The sequence below is a fragment of the Corylus avellana genome, chromosome 1 (genome assembly GCF_965113065.1).
Source record: "Corylus avellana chromosome 1, dhCorAvel1.hap1.2, whole genome shotgun sequence".
Classification (NCBI taxonomy): domain Eukaryota; kingdom Viridiplantae; phylum Streptophyta; class Magnoliopsida; order Fagales; family Betulaceae; genus Corylus; species Corylus avellana.
Window position 1 is genome coordinate 1,242,850 of NC_142490.1, and position 19,402 is coordinate 1,262,251.

Genomic DNA, 19,402 nt, shown 5'->3' on the forward strand with positions numbered 1-19,402 from the left:
ATATATATACGTTCTACAAAAGATTCATTTACTTTTTCCTATGGAAGGGTTGTATTTGTTTTTTTTTTTTTTTACCAGAGATTCAGTATTTGGGTGAAAGATTTTGTCGATTTTGGGCTTTTCTACCCATAGCACACCAGAGAACAGAGAGACAGAACTCACAGAAGTTTTGGGGAAGAGGGAGATAACGTTCGGCTGAGGAGTACTTAACGGGCATCTTCCTTGCCGTCAATTTTTTTTTTTATAAAAAAAATCACTACAGTTTTGGCTTAAAATTTCCTTTAGAAGATTTGAGCGGTCCTTTCAAACTACCGCAGATTGCGGTAGTTTAGAAGAACTGTATGTAAGCCTCTCCCGTGAAGGGAAAATATACTCTTTATAATATTTTTAAGGTAAGTAATCTGTGTAAAATGTTTCACGCCATTCAGCCATTTGATGAAAATGGTTAAATGTCATATCACAACCAATCATTAATTGACACATAGCATAGTTAATGATTCGTCGCTTTGCTATGATTGTAAAATCAGAGTCTTGCCATCAAACAATAAAAACAAAATAAAAATAATAATTTTTTATACTTTAAGGATCAGTTTGGTACAACTACAAACCCGAAGGCCCTACTAAAAATTAAACCAGATTTCACAACATCATGCATGTATATATTGTCGTTGAAAGTCATTCAATATGCATGGTAGTGGGTAGCTAGCAGGAATCATGCTTTGTGGGGGCAAGAAAAAAATGGAGCTTTAAGTGGCGAAAAATTAGTCACGATAATCGTATCTTCTTCAACAACTTGCAGTGGCTTCTGCATGAATTGACCGGAATGTTTTTCTCAATTACAGCCCATCTCTCCCAGCTGATGACAATTTCTTGACCCTTTAGCCAATAATGCCAAAAATGAAATTATTATTAATTATTAATTATTCTAGAAGTTTAGAGCTTTTCATCATCATGGGGCATAAATCTCTTGTTATCGGAAATCTTTCCTCTTTTAAATAAGAATCTATGAGAAGAGTTTTTTTGTCCGAGCAGAAGAATTTTGTCCGAGTAAAGAACCACTTGTGAAGTCTTCTGTGCGGGCACGGAATCTGCCACTTGATTAAAAAAAAAAACCCTCTTACAATAATTTAATATTTTCTTTGATCCACTTATATATTAAGACATGAAATAATAGGATATTGTGTTAATTAATCATTTTAGTCTTATCATATTTCTTCTAGAAGACTATACACTCAAGAGAAGATAATATATAAAAGCATCTAGAAAGTTACTTTCTTTTTCTTTTTTCTCCTTTTTCTAGAGAAGAAGAAAAAGTCGTCGTATTTTATGCTCCATTAAATTTGGGCGGTCCACTGATGAGCATATGGGCCGCCGGTTGGCTGGCCTACACACAGCCGATCGTCCAGTTAGAACTGAGGCATTGACTTTTGCGGGCAAAGGCTAAGATATTCCCTGTAGTGCAAATTATTTCAAAATTTTAAATAAAGATACCAAATAAAAACAAAAGATATGCTAGAATCTAATAAAACTCTTCATATTTTGTTTATTAAAATTTAGGTGGTAAAGTGTCATTTGCCATTAACTTGGGCCATGCGCCTTTTTACATTAACTTAGGTCATGTACACTTTGTCACATAAAGTTTTGATGGGCAAAATATGAAAATTTTATTAAATTCTATCATTTCTCTAATAGCAAATACTAACCCAATGATAGTTGAAGATTTGAGTATTATTCAAAATGTCATAATTGAGGAGAGAGACATATTGAAAGTAATTAAAGAATCAGAAAAGAAGAACCATGTTGAAATCTGTATAAACCATCGATTGACAACATAAAAGGTACTTAAAAAGCCTTCAATTGTGGCAACTGGTGTCCCCAAGAGGTAGCTCAATCGGCTGGGACCACACTTAATGAAGTGGAGGTCACTAGTTCGAATCCCCCTCCCCCCTCTTGTGCGGACATGTCAAAAAAAAAAAAAAAAAAATTGTGGCAACTGGCATGTAAGATATATGCATCAAAAGGGAGGCCAACGTGGCAGCTCATTGTCTAGTGAAAGTTGCAATTAAACAAAATTTGGATAAAAAATTATCCTGACTTTATATGTGATATTGTACTTGTTAAGCAAGATGTTATTTAATGATTTTAAGGATAATTTGAAGAAGAAGAAAAAAAAAAGGTGGCCAAACCACCCTTGTGACCAAAATGAACGAGATCTAATCGAATCACACGACACAAAAAGTCATCCCAATCCACCATCACCCTTAATTTTCTAGGGATAAGGGCTCGACCTCCATGAAGCATGGAATTCTAGGTGTCAAATCAAAGAGCACCAAACCTTACACTTTTTCCACTTTGTGTGAAGGTCGACGCACATGCTAAACCTAATCCTACAAGAAATTCCTCAACTGCTGAGCCATTGCGTATCTAACTGACCAAGTTAGTTAATTGAATTCAATCATCCAAATATATGAAAATATTTAATAGAAAATACACTAATTCAATATTCAATGGATTGCATTGATCAACCCTTTGGCTACTTCTTATAGTGAGCATTAGACCCAAAAAAAAAATAAATAAATAAATTGACAGTAGAAATCACATGCTTTAAGGATATATGTCATATGCTTTATTAATCTTATTAAATATGCATGTGAGGAGGGATGTAACTAAAATTTCTTATTTAAAGGGGCCAAAATATGAATAAATGGTCAGATTTAATTTTTAAGCCTAAAAGTAGGTATATTTTCTCCAAGAAATCTTTGTCCATGTATATTAATTGGCATCCCAATAAGTACTATTATAAAAATAGTCTTTTGTGGGGGGTGATAAGTCTATATATCATAATTTTGAACCAAAAAAAAAAAAAAGGTCTATGGTTTAATAGGACTTTGTAGTTTGTCCCAATAAGTAGTTTTATGAAAGGTGGACTAAAAATCCAGGAGATGAATACCCATGTTGGACTAAGCAATTAAGCATCACAAGTAGTCAAGTAGGCACATGGGCCATGGCGGTGGTGAATTCTAAATACTCGATAATCATACTCCATTGGCATGAAAGAGACGCTTTGTGACAACGATAATAGGTGCCATGCACACCGTCTATCTTTTAATTTCTAGAAGATTGCCTTAGTCCTCCCCAATTTGTAACCTCTATTTCTATAGATATATATCCACCATCACAACTGGAGTTGAGGACCACCACCACCAACATTAACATTTAGGGACGGAACTAGAAATAATATTTTCACCTAAGACTAAGATTTCACCCTGCCCCCTCAGTGTTTCAGTTGTAGTATATTGTTATACAGAGCTAATTAAGGTCAAAAATCATGTTTCCATGACTCTACCACCCAGCCAATTCTGTTCTGCTTAATCCATATTTGGTGGTCACATATATTTCTAGCTAAGAAATATGAAATATTTCTCTTGATACATGAATCCAATTTTCATTTTATCTGGGCCCAAAACATTAATGAGGATATATATATATATATAGTACATTCATATTCCACCTCCATCCCACTATACTAATGTGACAATGTTCATCAGCCCTTTGATCAACCTTAAAAAAAATATAAGAAATGATGAACACTATACCATATCATATAGCATTACTCATATTTTAATGAAAAAATTTAAAACTCGAAGGGCATTGCCTAAGGATCTCCTTGATGAATAATTCTATGCACAATTTTTCCTCGTTTGACTCTGTCTTTGCCATTGTATATTATTGCTAATTTTAGCGTTAGAAGGAACGTAAGAAATGTATCAATTTGACCATCATAGTCTCATAGAAACAAATTCTATTCTTCCATAATAAAGTTGAAAACTTCTATATATATCTTTATAATCATTTAGCTGGTCTTTCACGCAAGCTCTACGAGTAGAAGCCAATCAAATGTAGTAGCATATGTGGGGTGTCATGATCATGGGAATGGCTGATTGGTGTTTGAGTTTGATCCCATGCTACACGTATGTAGCACCTTGCCTTCCAAGTCAGCAAGTCTCACACTTTGTCCATCTTCTTATCTTTATGAAAGATCATCTCTAGTCCATTATGAATCGGAGAATATCTAATTTGTAGCTGAATTTTCTTTTTAAAAATTCTAAAGCTACAAATAAGACACATGTCCCACTACAAAAAATAAAAAATATATATTTTAGATTAAAAAAAATAAAAAATAAATGAATAAAAAAATAAGGAGTGGCTGACCACTACATCTTGGCCATAGGAGGTGGCCGGACCACCACATTTTAGGTGTGGGTGGCTTGAGAGCCACCCCAATGGCCGACCACCCCCTAAACCCAAACTAAAAAAAAAAAAAAAAATCCCGTTTGGCCCTTAGGGTGGTCCAGCTACCACCAAAGGCCAAACAATTTTTTTTTTTTGTTTTTTTTGTTTTTTTTTTTTTTTTAAATCTGGCCCTTGGGGGTAACCAGACCACCCCCAAGGGCCATGGGGTGGCTTCGGCCACCCCTGAATTTTTTATAATTTTGTTTTAATATATATATATATATATATATATATATATTAATGGAATATATATTTTATTTATGGCCATTAACTAGATATTTTTCAATCCAAAATAGATTGAAGAGGATCATATTACCCCTTCTCAACATATATGTCCATGGATTTTTAGAAACTAATGTATAATATTCAATCATAGCTTTAGGGAACGTAAAAAACGGAAGAAGAAAAAATGCTGCCAATTTAGAGACTTTTATTTTTTATTTTACTGCATTTTTTGAAAAACACCCCAATGGCCGACCCCCCCAATTTCCGATGCCAACCATTTTTTTTGCCGGTGTTTTTATGAGCCCGCCGCTAAAAGTTGTATTTTTTATTTTTTTTTTAAAAAAAATTGTGATAATTGTTTGAAGGAATCTTCCTCCGTTACTTGGAAACTAATAACACTAGCTAGTTTTGTTAGATGCAAACCCTCTCTAATGTTTCCCTTCTACTACGCTCTTTCCCATTGTTTGGGAATCAAATTAATCAATCATCGTACGAGAGGCCATTATCATATTGGAGTGGAGGCACACACTTCATATCATACGTGGACATGAGGTGGGGATTAATATGCCAACCACACATAGTTTCCATTCTTATCTCATGGACAGTTTCATACAATTAATGACGATTTGTAATTGACGAAATGATATTTCTAGCTCCTTGGCATTCTATTCTTCTAGAAAACCACCGGACTATTTTTGCTTCACATTCTCTTTAATGGCGGTCGGTTTACCTTCTACGACCGCCAACCGCTTATCTCTCATTTTTTATTTATTTTTGTTTTCTTTTTAATCGAAATGGAGGAAAGAATGGAGGAGTGATTAAAAATGATTTCAAGTACTAAGTTCGAAGCAGCTCATTTGGCGATATTATGAACAAGATAAACCTTGAAGAGTCGAACTCATTAACCCACAAGTAAGATCCGTATATTATAAGAGAGTAAGGTTAGAAATTATATTTACTTCAAAGAGTAATGCTACACCTACTTTCACTTCTTTACACTTATTTTCTTACCCTATAAGTGACTTTTAAAATTACATCAAAAAAACAAAAAAGTTTTTAGTGTTAAAAAACGCCTATAAGGCTACAATTACCCTCAAGATGCATTAAACTCACTTTCATTTTACCACAAGGGTGGTAGTTGAGTTGGTAGAAGAATTCCTTTCATCATAGTAGTCGCGTGTTCAAATCCGCTTGCGTAGTAGATGCGTGAACCAGATGCTACTTTGAAGGGGTTCTACTGGCTCACACCTTTGTGGGGTTGTGGTGACGGGCTCGCCTTCCCAAGCAGTAGCTATGGCTCAAACCGAACATTCCACAGCGGGTGAGAACCCCGATGGTAATGCCCAAGGGGAGAAACTACACTGGTCGCCCCTTCCCACCTTTTTAATTAAAAAAATAAAAAATAAAGAAAAAAATAAAAAAACTCACTTTCATTTTATTACTATTTACGTAACCGTGCAAATCAACCATTTTTCAGTAATTACATAATATATTTAGATTTCAGATATGAGATTCTTAAATTTTAAAATTTGAACCTTCCATTACAAATGCAAATGTTTATGTGTTACCGAATCAAATGAATTTAGCATATTACATTTGTTTGAACAATTAGATATAATAAAAATATCAGGTTTTAAAATCAAAAAATCTCATATCTTAAAAAATATGAGGAATCTCAATCCCTAATTAACACCGGCCTTGTTAGAGTTCATAGAAGGGCGCTCTTTACCATTACTCCAAAAATATGTACAATAAACTCCGTCCATTTATATGATATATACATACGGGTAATAGGTCTATGTATTTACATATGTATCCTCTCCTTTCCGACTAATCTATTAATTATCTTTACTCTAATCTGGATTAGTAGTGCTCGACACGGGAAAATCCGAGCCGTTGAGTCAATTCAGTTACCAGCACTGGTCCGTCTCCCAATTCCGGCGCCTGTAGCCGGGCGAGAACGCCGTCACCGTCAAAGGCCGGTACCGGGGAAGGAGCTTGCGATCGTAGTCGGCGCGCTTCTCGGGGTCCGATAGCGTGGAGTAGGCGGCGTGGATTCTCATGAACTCTCCGGCCGACGAGTCCTTCAGGTTTGTGGCGAGCACAGCGTCAGGGTGGCACGTGCGCGCCAGTCTCCGGTACGCCGTCTTTATCTCCTGACACGAGGCTCCCGTGGAGATGCCGAGGATCTCGTAAAACGACGAGCACGCGGCGGCGGCGGCCATGTAGTGAGGGTGGTACGGCGGCAGATACGACGTCGAAGTGTAATTCTCGGTCGAAGCGGTGGCGAAGGCGTGCGGTGGTGCCAATTTGACGCGTGTCCGGGCCTGAGTGGCTGGCCTTGCCGAGAAAGCTGGAGCGGTGAGAATTAGAGGGGATGATACAGAGAGCATGGTAAAAGAGTACGGTGAGATGTGATCCGGTTGTGGCGATTGAGGGGAGGAAGGGGTTTTACATATAGTGGGGGAGGAGGGGGATGGGCCCGCGGTTTAACCATGGTTAAGTAAGGGTTAAGTTTGTGAGTGGGGTTTAACTTGGGACAATGCTTATCCGTGAGAGCTGGGGTTGGGTTGGGAGCTGACTCATCAGCAAAATAGAATATATCCAATATTCCAATTTGCGTTGTCGACGGTGTTTAGGGAGTGCGGATGCACCCACGATCCGAGATTGGATTATAACTTTGGTGGGCAGAGTAGGATAATGTTTTTTTGTTTTAGATTCTCCATAATTCTTAGGGAATTATATCTGCATTATTTTTTAAAATTAAAATATTTAAAATTTTATCACACAAGCATTTATTCCTTTTAACATGTGATCAAATATAAAAAAAATCATCAAATTTATTCATTTTAACGTGTGATCAAATATGAAAGGGTCTGTCTCAAGAGATTGCTCAATCAGCTGGAGACCACGCCTCATTTATTCCTTTGCTTATATACTCACAAAAAATAAATAAAAAATAAAAAATAAAATAATTGAGGTAATAAATATAGGTTTGGTAAAGAATTTATCACGATAAATTCTTTAGTGAAAGTTTTTAATCATCTTACTTGTAATTTGAAAACATAGATTTCTCAATGTTTTCAAACTCGTGATATTATTTAAAAACACACTTTTAATTTGTAAAATCACAATATCGAGCAGACTCGAAAATAACCATATTTATCCAATAAGTAGCAAATGTAAACTTCTAATGCAATTCCCATTATGACTAGTGGAGTGTCCCTTTCCACTTTAAAAGATACTTGGCTTAAGAGACGATCTATCATTTTGTGTCAAGTAGTGACAATCAATTTTGTTTACACGGCAATTGGTTTTGGCAATCAAAACATTAGTGGACAGATGTAATACTGTCGTAGAATAACACTCTTGTCTTGTTGGTTACCCCCACAAATCACAAAGATAAGATCATAATGTCGAAGAAAAGTTCATTTAAGCTTGTAGAGATGCACCTGAAGCCTTTCTGCTGAAGGGGTGATTAGTCATGTTGAAGCAAATATTTGGACGGTTCGGACCAGGAGTGAGGTTTCTTCAAAATGAAGAAAAAGTGCGAGTTCCTAGATTCTGAAATAGCCTATGGTGCCTTAGTCAGTAAGGTATTTTGAGAGCAAAAACTTCGATAGAGTGGAAGAGACTAGCTAGAGAGAATATGATCCCCTACTTGTTGTGGGTACATGCCCTTTTAAAGAGAAACTCTCGAATGGCCTTTGGATGTTTGTCATGTAGTAGATTACTAATCCGATGATTATTTTCTATGTAGTCGATGTGTCTAAGTGGACTTAAGGTAAATTTATTGTACTAACAAAATAAATATTGGAGCACAGTTTTCAATATGCCACAATTCAATTATAACAATTTGGGTGGCCTCACAAAGAAAAAAGGTAGCGAGATCCATCTATTCCAAGCAAAGGAACCTCAATTATACGGACCTCATAACTATAAGACATGAACAATATGTAATTCAAAGAGTCAATTGCATATTCTCATTCTCAATTATATGTTTTCCATAGCCTTTGTGCCCAATATCTTCTTTCAGCATTCCTCCACTAGATCGCAAACAATTAATTAGTTTAAGTTCATTCAATCACAGCTATATTTATTTTATAAAGTAATTTTACACACATTTTTATCGGTAATTTTTAAAATTATTACTAAATTAAAATTTAATAAAAAATTATTTATACTTTTTAAAGTAATCTATAAATATGAAAAAATGAATATAAAAAAGTGAGAATGTATAAACAATACTTTGTTTTAGCCATGATCAATTAAAATGGACTAGTTGAATCAAAGGAGCAAAAGGCTTCCATTAAATTATGGACAGCACATATGCATCAGTCACATCCATCAAGATAGCTTTCAAGCATTTCAGCTCACAAAGAAGTTCCTCATGATGCCGAAAGAATCTAGCATCCATTAACGATTAAGCTGTCTTTTTAGTTGAAGTTGGATACACGGAAAGAAAACCACCATTATATCTTATTAAAATTACAATCAACAAAATTTTTCTCTAAATTGTGGTGATTTTTTTTTTTTAAAAAAAAAAAAATCAGTCTATTAAATTGATAAATATTTTTAGAACAAGTAATTCTCAAATATAATTTAAATAAATGTGAAAATCACATATTCTAAATATAAAGATAGATTTAAACAAAATAATAATAAAAAAATCTTCCAACTTAATTTATTGGATAAAGTCTACTTAACCCCTTTAAACTACCACTTCAATGACAATCTACCCTTCAAATTATTAATTGCGACAATTTACTCTCCAAATTACTAAAACAATGACAATGTATCCCTCAATATTAGCAAAATGACAAAATTATCTCTATAAAATTTTCAATAAAACAAAAATACCCATAAAATTTTGAAAAAATAAATAAATTTTCGTATTTTTGTTTTTATTTTAATAAGTGTAATTTCGTTATTTTGTTAAAATTATGGGTATATTGTCATTGTTTTGGTAGTTTGGGGTATAAATTGTCGTAATTGATAGTTTGAATGGGTAAATTGTCATTGAGGTGGTAGTTTAAAAGGATTAAGTAGACTTTATCCTGACAATAATTGCACGAAAGTAAACCACCTTCTCCGACTAAATTGACAATAATAATAATAATAATAATAATAATAATAATTGAAGAAATTAAGAAATGGCTAACATTTGTCTGCTTTGGAATCTCCCTTGCAAAAGGGATAAAAAGTCGTGCATCTCGCTTTTAGGAGTGGGAAGTGGACAATGCAACCTCACTTGGATATTATTATTTTCGAGATTGACATTCAACTGTTAAAAAAGATTAATAAATTAAAATTAAAAAAACAAATTAAACAGGATGCATGTTCTGAGCTTTAGATGCAGCGAAGAGTCACTTCGGCAAATATCAAGGGCCACTAACTTGACAAAAATAATCAGTTTGACTTCTAGTGAGACACTTTTCTTTATTTTAAAAGAAAAAAAAAGAAAGATATGAGGTACCCTTTTCTTTATTAGAAGGGAAAATGATAGTTTACTCCCTTAAAGTTGGTAGCGTTTTTCAATTCGAATATTAAAGTTTTAATTTTTGCAATTCACCCTCACAAAGTTTTAATTTTTTTCAATTCGATCAATATTATTCCAAAATTTCCATATTGCCCTGATTTTTTTTTTTTTGAATGAAAAAAAAATTTGGGGGTGCAAAAATGGCCAGATGGCCAGGCCAACCCGATTTTTTTTTTAAAATTTTTTTTTAAAAAAATAGGGACAATATGAGAAGTTTTGGATACAATTGATCAAATTGCAAAAAATTGAAACTTTGAGAGATGGATTGTAAAAATTAAAATTTTGGTGTTCAAATTAAAAAACGCTGTCAACTTTAGGGGGTAAACTGTAATTTTTTCTTATTTTAATGTATTAACTTTTTAGAGAAGGAATAATAAAAAAAAAAAACAAATTGCAAGGGTTTTGAAAAGTAATATTTAAAATACGGGAATTTTAAGTAATTAGGGGATGTTTACTTTAATGAACTATTTTGTATTTCCCTTTATGCGTATCAATTTATTTCAAATTCAACCATGTTTATAAAATAAATAAATTACTTCTTTAGTTCATGGGGTTATGGTTGGTGCAGATATGCTGTTTGAGTCTGTTTGGCGCAGATATACTGTTTAATTTGAAAATTAGTCATAGATTAACGAATTTTGTTTGAGTTTGAAATATAATACGTCATCTTTGACACTTATAATCTCATAGCTTCGATTATGGTTGCTTCAGAGCTTTTGCTTTATGTTATTTAAGTTTTATGCTCATTTATCAAGGAATAAGACTGAACTGATTTATTTCAAAAAAAAAATTTCATGGGACTTTACATATATATATATATATATATATATATATATATATGGGCCTAAAAATGAAGCGTGAATAAGGGCAACTTGTATATTTTTCTTCCTCCCTGTCTTAGGGAAAGGACAAGATAAAGTGGATTATATATCATTAAAAATTAAAATTGGCCAAGCCTTGCTTGTTTTGGCATTGCACATCGCTATCAGATAATCCTTGAAAACGTGAAGCTCACAATGAAGTTGAAAATGGCGTTTCTTGTCAGCAAATGGGACAAAGACAATTTGCTTCAATTATTTGGGTAATGTGTGTGGGTCAGTCAACTCCCCTTAAGTCTTAGATTAGGTAATTCTCCATTTCACAAGAGCATACGACGACGTTAAAGTCTATCAAATAGAGAGACATTATCCTTCCAACACGACAGCCTTTAGGTTCTTAAAAGAGTTTATCTTGCCTTTAAACTTATCAATTAATCTGATAACGACCCCTCCATTATGTATCAACTTGTTATCATATTGTCACTGACTCACCGCCGCAACGCTTGTCATGTCATGAAAATAGAACAAAGTTTTATTTCGAACTAGATTATCTGTCTGTTAAAATGTTGTCGAGTAATCATTGATTTATAATCAACAAATGACATATAGTTTTATATTAATTCTTAGGAATAATCATATTTAGCCCATAAGTTTTCTTCTAATTTGGATTTAATCACTGGGTTTTTAATTTCAATAATAAAGTTTTTTAGTTTTACTTAAATTTAAAGTATATTCTGTTGTCACTTTGTCATCAAAGTTAACGGTTTATCATATGCTATCGTTGTCTCATTTAACATGTTAGCACTAATGTCAAATTTTGTTTTTTGAGTCAGCGTAGCAAGGAAGATCTATTTTGATTCCAGCGCAATCAACAAAGGCTCTCTATGCAAAGAGGGAATGATGTGGGTTTTATGTTTGGTGTTTGTTTAAGTTTTGTTCTCAATATTCTTTCATGCATCGAATCGTTGTTTCTCGCATATCGATTTCTTTTTGTTCCTCATAGTTAGTTTTTTTTTTTTTTATCAATGACTTGACATTAGCTGATGTGGCATTTGATGCTGACATGGACACTAATGTGTCAAATGAGACACATATGTCAGATGATAAACCTTTAACTTTGACGTTAGAGTGACGTGAACCTATTTTAAACTTAACTAAAACTTAACAACTCTTTATTCTTAAAATTAGAAACCCAGAAATTAAATTCAAATGAGATGAAAAGTAGTTAATGATTGGGAGCTAAATATGTTTTTTTTCCCCAATTCTAACGAAGCAATATTCATTCCCAGAAAACAGAGCACAAGGAATTCAAACAAAATCATCATAACCATGATTATATTCATTCCCAGAAAACAGAGCACAAAGAATTCAAAATCATCATAACCAAAAAAATCATATAAAAACAAAAATATCAAGCCTCAATTATACTAATTCACACTCAACAAATGACAAAAAGTTCTTCGATACATGAGATGCTCTTCGTACCTAAACGTATACCCAAGGGCCAAGAATTTCCTCTAAGGCACTAAAGCTGTGTTCGGTTGCCGAGATTATACGGAGACATCGAAACCTCTTTTGACGGTCCAAGTTTGCCCAACAACCAAACAGAGCCTAATTAAACTTACTGCAAGTGATTGGCAAAGCTAGGACCCAACAACAAGGATGGATCACCAACGTCGACAACGGCGCAACGTGTCCTCGTGGGCTCCACGTCAAGCTCGATCGTACGGTCCCTACAAATGGGGCAATGCAAGGATCTGAGCACCAGCCACTGATCAATACAGTCCTTGTGGTACATGTGCTTACACCTCGGCAAAACCCTGACTTCCTCTCCGTGCAAAAACTCCGCCAAACATATCGCACAGTTCGTCTCTGACCCCAGCGGCGACGACGACGTCGTACTGGATTTAGAAGAAGAAGAAGAAGAGAACGACCCGCCGTAGATTAAGATAGGCAGGGAGGCGAGGACGTCACCCGGAAACGACGCCGTGGTGTGGGTGTCTTGAGGCGGAGGAGACAGATTATTGGACGGCCTGCCGCGGAAGCATTTGAACATGGAGATGAGCAAGGTGCAGATGAGCGTGATCATGATGACGATTGTGATGCATACGCTTATTGTTCTCTCTGCGTTTTCAATGTGGGGTTTTTGTGGGCAGCCACTCAAAAGGAGTCTCCGGCTACGGAGCTCTGTTGGCTTCATGGATTTTGAGAGACACAGAGCTGATACGGAGGCTGGAATCATTGGGAAGATAGGTGGGGTAAATTTTTTTTTTTAATTATTATTATTATTATTATTATTTTTTCAAATTTAAAAATTTTTATAGATGTAAATGCCCTTAGGACTAGTGGAAATTCTATCTCGAGTTCCACTAATCAAGGTACTTGTTGAAGGTGGTGATGATCTTTTGAGTCTGGTAATTTTTAGATGCTAGTATACTGTATATATATATATATATATATGTGGGAGCTTCGTTGGCCTTGGCTAAAATTTCTCACATTCTTAACTGTAGCATCAGGACGCGGCGATTTGAATTCATTTTTGGAAGAATACCCTCCCGGATTTCTCTGTTTCTAGAAACTACTCGATCAATTTATTGTCTTGGGATTTAGCTTCATCAATTTAACTGTAACATCAGAGAAATTACTTTATTGTCTTGGGATTTAGCTTGATCAATTTATTTATTTATTTTTAGATCATGTTTATTAGCTTTGTCTTGGATAAAGTTTTCATTTAAATTGAGTTGGAAATTCACATATAAAATAATAAAAATGTCTATGAACATATATCAATTTAATAGAGTGAGCTAAAAGACTTTTCTCCAACTTAATTTGGAGTTAAACTTTATCCATTCATTAATTTGGTAAATTTTGTTGTCCAATTTCAGCAAAGAATGGAAGAGACCCATTAGAGGGTATTATGCGAGCAAATCACAAACTAAGAATCACTCTAAGGTAAATAGGGCAAGTAATTCTCATATGTATTTTTAAAAAGGTTTGTAATTCTTGCATATTTTAAGAACATATCAATTTAATACACTAAATTAAAAGAATTTTTTTCCTACCAATTCGTGGAAAACTATGTTTAAATATTAATTTGCATGTTTTGCATCACAGAAGCATATGCTCGGTGCCCGATAAAAACTGCATGATCCTTCAATACAGAAAGATATGAATTAACTTGCACCAAAAAAAAAAAAAGATATTAATTACAAAAAATACATTGTCAGTGCAGGACCATTTAGGAGACGAAGATAGGAAGGATATGGACCGCTTAATCCTTCAATCAAAACTATGAAATCTTTAAAATCATCGTTTGGGCAGAGATTTTGAGCCAGCCCATTTGAAGTAACCGCAATTTGCTTCAGGATTAGATGCAGGTCCCTGTTAGAAGAAAACAAATACCAGAAATTAATTGAAAACTGAAACACAGGAACCAAGCAGGCAATAAGCTGCAGTATTACTTTTTCTTTTGTTTTTTTCCATGCACTTGAATATGATTCAGGCTCCCCTACTGATGCAATTAGAGATGTGCACTGAATCATATTCAAGTGCATGAAAAAAAAAAAAAAAAAAAAAAAATCTCTCAAGTCCCCTGTAAGAGTGATTAATGCCCTACAGAATTTAATCGAGAAATAAGATATGTAAGAGCACTAACATAAATTGACCCATTTGCCTACCTCAGCACGAGCACAGACATAAAATCTGCGACCAAAATTAGGGCCTTGTTTCTTCACTACCCGTGCAACACATTGTTCATTATGGCCCTTGCAAAGAGGCATGCTATTCTGCATGACTTGCTGTATCCTTTGCCACTCCAGTAAAGCAGCATTAGTTTTCTCTTTCTCAAAAGTACAGGAATTTAATTCATATTGATCCTGAGTGGATGCACTTGAATTCAACGCACACTGCTGGGAACTGCTGCATTGAACATCCACCACAGGAGTTTCATTGGAGTGATTACCAGCCTGTGGGACATCTGCCTGACTGATTAAAAAATCAGTATTAGAGTCATCAGCCCTGTTGCTAGGGTTTGGACTTCTCTGGAAAAATGATTTGAGTGAGAGTTGGGACCATTGACTTTTTCTTGCTTTTTTCTTGGTTTCGTGGCTGGGCATTGATTTACTACACTCACTTCCTGGCGTAATCAAGGTGTTACAAGCAGCATCATCAGCGAAACCTCTGGAACGCTCATCTGTATTAGAAATGAGACCTTCATATTCTTGCTTTGAAGAAGAACAAAATTCAACAGGGGATGTACCAGATATACTGCAGTTGTCCAATGATTTTTTCACTCCCTCATTGCAAATCTCTATCGTGATATTTTCATTTGAAAGTGAACTTGACATCTCACAGGATTTAATTTGTACAGCAAGTTGCCTTTTTGTTAAGACTGACACTGCACAAGACAATGGGCTTGTAAGTTGGCAGTCATAATATAGAAAACCATCAGCAGCGAAGATAAAAGAGTGGCACCCTTTTCTTTTCATTCGTTGACACTGCACAAGGCTAGGGAAATTTGCAGCAGTATACAGAAAACAACCTCCCGTAGGAAAAAAAAAGAATTCCATTAAAAGCCTGGGATAAGTTACCAAGAAAGTATTTAACACTCTAAAGTTGTTATACAGAACTACAGTCTACAGCGGATTAGATGTTCCACTAACCCTATGGCTGGAGATCCATTGTAAAAATCAAGCACAATAACTTCTTTGATCCAGTGGATTAATGATACTGTAATCTAAAACAGCAACAAAATACATTGCAACTTAACCAAGAAAGTGGCTACTTGCTCCTCAAATCCTTGTGTCCCAAACTAGTTCACAACTTGATGCTGATGAAGACATTGTCAATTGCATAAAATGAACATATATGACTATAAAAAGAGACTGTAACCCACAAAATGAGAAAGTTTCTCGTACCAAGAGTTTGCTGGACGCCATGAATCATGGGAATATATCTAGCAGATAAACTTGGAGTACTATGTTCAGAAATATCAGGAATTTCTAGCAATCTTGTAAAAACAGGAGCATGATCAGAACCTTCCAGTTTGATGCTTCGCCCTCCTTTCCACCTGTAGGTAGGGCAACATGCATAGATACCCATACATGAAGTCCATGTATATTAGCATGTATGATAATCTTGTTCTATATGATAGAGAACGACGAGAAAAGTGTTATTACTTGGAACTAAAAGAGTGAGATCACTGATATGCATATGCAAAACAACTTGTAAAGATTTTCTTTTCTTTTCTTTTTTACTAAACAAGATGGGTAGAAAACTTGCAGATACGAGTTTATGAAGTATGGCTTGCGGTATAATTAAATATAAAACGTTTTTAATCTGTCTGGTCAAAGCATTTCCAGATCCTTTACCTAAGTGTATTTCCAGGTTTCCATCGTCTGTACTGTGTCAGTATGTCGCACTCGCTGACATGGCAAGTCATAAAGTCATGACCTTGCAGGTCATGCTGTTGATGTAAGCATGATCCAGCACATAGAATATGGTCAATTCTGGTGCCATAGTTAAATATTTCAGCGCCTGTATTTTGTGGCCAGCATGTGTATGCTTCCCTTCTGTATAAAAATTCAAGATGGACAAAGGACAAATCAAGAGGTCAAAAAATTAAATACTAACAATGATGATAACAGTGGACGATGAACAACAAAATATGTCACAAGTGTGTCTAAATGGTGGGGGAAGGGAAAAAGGGAAAAGAAAAAATGAAAATGAGATACAGACTAGAACTTCAAACGAATTGAAGCTTCTCATTTTACTGACAACACATAATTAATCGTCAACTACCATGATTCTAAGGTCATGTTATGTTCTATACCTATCAGGATGTTTTGTTCTGAAAACATCAGAAAAAGAGCCTCCAGATTCCACTAGCATAGATCTAAACCATCTTCTGAATCTACAAAGCAGTTCACATCACACAATATTAGTACCAGCTTTGACTGCTAAAACTGTAAATTATAAAATAGAAATTTACATGAGCACAATAGCTAAGACTGCTTGAAACATAGCCACAAGCAAAGCAGACTGCCGTCTGTAAAAATAGGCAGGTAGCTTACTCATTCTTCTCGAAATCTGGTCCAGCTTCACAACGATCCATTACTGTGGGTGCAATGTTGAGATCACCAACAACAATTATCCTCTTTCCTTTACGCAAGAGAGCCTCCCATCTTTTCTACAAAAAATATTACCAACATCACTTAAGGAGTAACGAAATTCCATTTGCATGTTAACTGACCAGAAAAGGCCAATTAATTAAAAAGATGACTCCCTACATCAGACACATTTGCAATTAATTAAACTACCACAGTTCCCTATATAAGTTTCCAATGAATGGACCATATACAAATTCGCATTCTTCTTGTCCCTGCAGAATAAAAAAAAATTGGGGTAACTATACTTATTATTTTCTTTTTTTTCTTTTTTGCTTCTTTGTCCCCTCAGAATAATGAGATAGACAAACTGGTTTGACTGTGATCAATGCTAAAGATTAATTTTTAGTTTGTACTGCCACCATTGGTTGATTGGTTCCATGTGAGTCAACTGATCAGCATTTTTCATAGTCAACAAATAACCTCATACACTCACCCAAAAAGAAAAATCATATAAGCATCAATATTCTCCTCTTCAGTAATGGAGCCACAAGAAGTAAAAGTCTAACGCATGTTTCGTCATGCATGAATGTAAATACAAAATCCAAATCCAGAATCCATTAACCGTGAGGCCAATGCTAAGGGATCCAATTTGGGTTACCTGTAATATCTTGAAAAATGTAAGCTTGAATTGGATCCTTTCGGTGTCATCACATTCAGCTCGGGGCCCATACAGGTTAAAAAGAACTGCCAAATTCTCAACATTCATCCAAAAGCAAAGCGATTTTGAACATCAATTCCATCACATACATAATCAATTGCAAATGGAAAAACCAAACCCATTTGGAAGCTAGAGAACATAAATAAATATCATGCTTAGAAACTCACCAAAATGGCCATGATCTGTGATAACACAACGCCTCTCGCTGTCAACCTTAAGAAGCTCATCTTTCGCAAACTCCCCCTCAAGGCCTTCCGCTGCTTCACACACTTCGCCTTTTCCATTCTGAGAATTTCCAACAAGTCCTGTGCAGCCCTCCTCCGCCGCAATGGGCAGTGCTACTTCGTTGCTCGAAAACGCCGACTTTACGCGACAGAACGTAGCAACACCTGAAGCAAATCAAAGAAAGCAATAAAGCACTTAGTGTGTGAGATATACCAATAGTCTGGGTTTGGTTGAGACATTTTAACAAACACCTTACCGGAATAGCCCGTTCGACCTTTATCAGACGTGCGGGTGCACGAGAAGAAGGATTCGTATCCCTCCGCCACAGCCATGTCCGCCGTTAGCTCCTGCCTTCTCAACTTGGTCTCCTGGTTGGGGCCGGAATCGGAAACGTGAAATTCTAAACACGAATTTGTACAAAAGCAAAGGAGAAGACAAAAATAGAGAGGCACCTGAAAGCAGATGATATCGGCGTCGAAGGAATTGAGCAATTTGTGGAGGGATCCGAACTGCGAAATGCGTGATCTCAGCCCGTTCACGTTGTACGTTACTATCTTCATTTTGTTGTTCTTTTTCATTTCCTTGCTACGATGAAGAAGAGAGTGGGATTTTGTGTGCCAGCCAGAGTCTGAACCTCTCTCAACGTCCTGCTATGAAACGACGCCGTTTTAAAATGATAATTGCAATCGCAATGTTCATTCCGAAAATGATAATTGCAATTGGAGAGAAATTTTAAAAAAATTGGTTTGTAGAATTTTTTTTATTAAATGTACTAAAGAAATGAGAATTGCATGTTATGTTAATCTTATTAAATGTATGTGAAAATAGTATATTCTAAGAATAATTAATTGAAAAAAAAAAAAAAAAAAATCCTTCCCCTCCCTCCCCCCCCATTTTTCTTGTTGCTTACCTTTCTTTTGTTACATGCTCAAGTGCCATCGTGCCAAGTGTGCCGTTCACCATTTCTGTCATGTCTTTCTTCGAGGTTGATGGGGCTCTTAGATCAGATTGTTCAAACCTTGATCTACGTTTCTCTGTCAGACCCACCTCGACACACGCCCCTCCACCACATGCATCAACCTCGTCCGCTTCCAACGACACCTGCCGCTTCTGATTCTGGCAACCACACGACGGATTGTGACTCGCATGTCAGAATCATTCGGCAACCTTCTTTCGGTGGTGTTTTGTGTTTTTTAATTTTTTCCTATTTTTTGTTTTTCCTTTATTTTGTGGTCCTGGCCTGTTGGGTTGAGGATATGAATAATTTTTTGCCTTGCAACTCGAGGATGATGAGTTTCGACAGGAGGATGTTGTTACCTATGTATCAGATTGAGTTTGTCTGGAGCAAACCTGTTATTACAACTAAAGATTAATCATGGGTTAGCGAATTTTGATGTCATAGATAGGTCTTCAATATCAGATTGTTATATATGTATTTATGACTTGTAACCTTGTAGCTTCAACTATGATTTTCTCA

At 35.5% G+C, this 19,402-nt stretch overlaps 3 protein-coding genes across 7 annotated transcripts; all 3 read right to left on the reverse strand.

Moving 5' to 3' along the window:
• Positions 1 to 6,263: 6,263 nt before the first annotated feature.
• On the reverse strand, positions 6,264 to 6,958 carry J11 (Chaperone DnaJ-domain superfamily protein). Its single transcript, XM_059582035.2, has one exon. It carries the CDS (start codon positions 6,909 to 6,911, stop codon positions 6,429 to 6,431), a length of 483 nt encoding a protein of 160 aa, XP_059438018.2. The 5' UTR covers positions 6,912 to 6,958; the 3' UTR covers positions 6,264 to 6,428.
• Positions 6,959 to 12,296: 5,338 nt separating this feature from the next.
• LOC132170890 (RING-H2 finger protein ATL79-like) lies at positions 12,297 to 13,128 on the reverse strand. The gene has a single exon (XM_059582034.2). It carries the CDS (start codon positions 13,115 to 13,117, stop codon positions 12,497 to 12,499), a length of 621 nt encoding a protein of 206 aa, XP_059438017.2. The 5' UTR covers positions 13,118 to 13,128; the 3' UTR covers positions 12,297 to 12,496.
• An 823-nt stretch (positions 13,129 to 13,951) lies between these two features.
• Positions 13,952 to 18,587, reverse strand: LOC132170889 (endonuclease/exonuclease/phosphatase family protein). Of its 5 annotated transcripts, none has more exons than XM_059582031.2 (11): positions 18,378 to 18,587; positions 18,182 to 18,293; positions 17,868 to 18,089; positions 17,641 to 17,726; positions 16,947 to 17,062; positions 16,706 to 16,786; positions 16,245 to 16,445; positions 15,792 to 15,943; positions 15,134 to 15,271; positions 14,553 to 15,010; positions 13,952 to 14,256 (listed from the first exon to the last, which is right to left on the reverse strand). In XM_059582031.2, the coding sequence occupies exons 1-11, from the start codon at positions 18,501 to 18,503 to the stop codon at positions 14,182 to 14,184; spliced, it is 1,767 nt and encodes a 588-aa protein (XP_059438014.2). In that variant the 5' UTR covers positions 18,504 to 18,587; the 3' UTR covers positions 13,952 to 14,181. The 5 variants fall into 5 exon arrangements, with proteins under 5 accessions (XP_059438014.2, XP_059438013.2, XP_059438012.2 ...); XM_059582030.2 differs by having other exon boundaries at positions 14,553 to 15,067; positions 18,378 to 18,586; XM_059582029.2 differs by having other exon boundaries at positions 14,553 to 15,271; positions 18,378 to 18,586.
• Positions 18,588 to 19,402: the final 815 nt, after the last annotated feature.